Genomic DNA, 2,727 nt, shown 5'->3' with positions numbered 1-2,727 from the left:
GATGAGTCACGATAATTAAGTTAACTTAGATATTTGAAAATTTGTGTGCAATGAATCTGTGAGATCATTTGCGCCCGACGGAGGGTTAAAATTTTGAACATTGAATTTGCTATTGAATTGTAGTGGATGAGAATATAATTGTTACTTTTGCATTTTAATGTTGTTTTATTTGGTTATTCATAGTCTGTTATATCTTTTATTGAATGCCATTGCTTGATTATAAGTTATCTCACTCATCCTTTTTTCTTCTGCTTCATGTAAAGTGTTCAGGGTGGTGTAGTTTCCTGGGAAAAAGTGGTAGTGTTATGGTAGCCTATATATAATAATAAGGTTGTTGGGTGTACTGTTCTTCAGCATTAATATAAGAAAATCTGCCAATGCAGGATGGACAGGATCTTATATGTTCTTCTGTTAATGGTCTAAAATTTTAACTTTTGAAATTGTCTAATTATTTGTTTTACATGGAGGAGGATATAATTTGTTTGTTCTCTTTTTTTAGTACTTGATTCTGAAGCTTGAAAGGCCTGCTATAGTCCAGAATATCACATTTGGAAAATATGAGAAAACTCATGTCTGCAATTTGAAGAAATTTAAAGTCTTTGGTGGAATGAATGAAGAAAATATGACCGAGTTATTGTCCAGGTGAGCTATGATAATGGGGAGGAAAGAATTTTCTTCTAAGCAAGCTGCAATCTTAGTTTAGTCTCTCTGTAGCTAAATCTGAATGGTTTCATTTTTCTTTCAAGAGAGGAAAGAATATTTGCACTGTTCTGTTTGTAGTGCCTGCTTTTGATATTGTGGCTTGAGTTAGCTTTTTTTTTTTTAACCACCAGATATTAGTTAATATTGTTAAGAAACAAGAAAGAATAACAATTTTTGGAGGTTTTTTTTTTTAATTTTATTTTTAGTTTTATTTTTCAGTCTCATTTTTGAACTGTTACTGTCTTCAAAAATACTTTGAACTTTAATCAAAATCTTTGCTGTAAAAATATAGATTCTATCCAAAATATTAAGATTGATTACACTAATCCAGAAATAATATTCTGGGAGTTGACCATAAATTGGAGACTAAAAAGAGAAAAAGCATGTGACTGCACCTAGCACGGTATACTACCTAGCACCATTTGGAAGGAGCTCAGCCAATTGGAGTTTTAATGACGTTGACCTCCACAAATGAAAGTGCGCATTCACCCCATAGGTAATGAAAAGTCAGATCGCCCATGGAATGGGCACATAAAGCCATGGAGTTTTAGAATATGCTTGTGACATGGTATGTTCCATTAGCACAGTATTTTAGATAAGTAAATGTTACATTCATACTGTATTTGATTTAAGTCATGAAAGCATTTCAGGACATCAGGCAACCTGAAGGTAGGCGACCTTCCCGTAAATATTTGTGTTGGTCCTAGTTGTTTAAGTAAAGAGGTAATATGGGTTTATTTTTATTTAGGATAAAGTGAATGCTAGTAAACCAACACAGTAAGGTTGTCCTTGAAAATTTGTTGATCTATATAAGGAAGATTGGCAACTTAGTAAGAATTAAATAATTCTTTGACAGATTCTAATATTTGACTCTGGTTAAGTTGTAAGATATGGGTGTAAATTGTTTTTTAGTTTTCTTCTTACTGCTTGAATATTTTATGTTCTTTTCAGCTGTACATTAATGACACTAGGTCATCACACATTTCCATTCTTTAATTAACATTGAACATTTTTCATTAGGAGAATACAATAATAATGCAGTTGATGTGAGTGTACATGTTTTCACCTATATTCTTATGTTCAACTACTTCTTTACATTGTCTTGGTCATATATTTTGAGCATTGGTTTCACCTTAAAATCTGAGTATGATATTAATCTTGTGTTTTAGTACAGTTACTAAATTATGAAATCAGATCTGATAATTTTATTTTTTTTTCAGTGGCTTAAAGAATGATTATAACAAAGAAACATTCACCTTAAAGCATAAAATTGATGAACAGATGTTTCCCTGTCGGTTCATTAAAATAGGTAAGGTTTTTAGCATTCTGGAAAAGAAATAAGGTTTTTTATAACATGTAGTGAGGAAACTATAGTCTCTGTGGGCTAAATGAATTTTGCAGGCCTCTTGTTTTATTTTTAAATAACTTTTTATGGGAACACTGCCACTCAGGTTGTTCGCGTTATGTCTGCTTTTGTACTATAAAGGCAGAGTGGAGTACCGGCAAGAGAGCACATAAACCCATGAAGCCCTAAATGCTTACTGTTTGGACCTTTACAGAAAACGTTTTCTGACCCCTTCTTTATAAATCTGTACGTAAGTGACAGTTATTTCAAGTGGGACCTTTTCTAAATCTTATTTGAAAGTTTCTTAGAAGATTTTATGAAATACAGTGATTTGATTGCCTGGATTATGTTATGGAGGGTTTATCAGTTCTAAAGCTGTAACATTTTGAAACCAAATACTGATGAATTCCTTAAGGCAGTATGGTTATTTTCTATTCTGTTCTTTTGTATTTATTTATTTTTATTTGTTTTTGGTGAAATGTTGGTCAAACACAGAAAACTAATTTCATGACCCTAAGTAATAAGTTGCAAAGTAATGTTTGAAAAATATTACACTACTTGTCATGTGTTTGTTTATGAAGTGTTTTAGCTTAAGAAAATATTGGTGATGCCTCCTCAAAATTGGGATTTTTAGGGTTATTTTAGCTTTTTTTAAGATATTATTTTTAGAAGATAAGAAA

At 31.5% G+C, this 2,727-nt stretch overlaps 1 protein-coding gene across 1 annotated transcript in view; it reads left to right on the top strand.

Moving 5' to 3' along the window:
* MKLN1 (muskelin 1) overlaps positions 1 to 2,727 on the top strand; it is a 167,487-nt gene that overhangs the window by 62,325 nt on the left and 102,435 nt on the right. The window contains exon 4 of the mRNA XM_019646086.1: positions 1,923 to 2,011. Coding sequence (XP_019501631.1) covers positions 1,923 to 2,011 — 89 coding nt within the window. The remainder of the gene's footprint in view (positions 1 to 1,922; positions 2,012 to 2,727) is intronic.

The sequence above is a fragment of the Hipposideros armiger genome, unplaced genomic scaffold (genome assembly GCF_001890085.2).
Source record: "Hipposideros armiger isolate ML-2016 unplaced genomic scaffold, ASM189008v1 scaffold_97, whole genome shotgun sequence".
NCBI lineage: Eukaryota > Metazoa > Chordata > Mammalia > Chiroptera > Hipposideridae > Hipposideros > Hipposideros armiger.
Note: the sequence above shows the minus strand (reverse complement) of the source record. Positions and strands in the feature narration are given on the sequence as shown.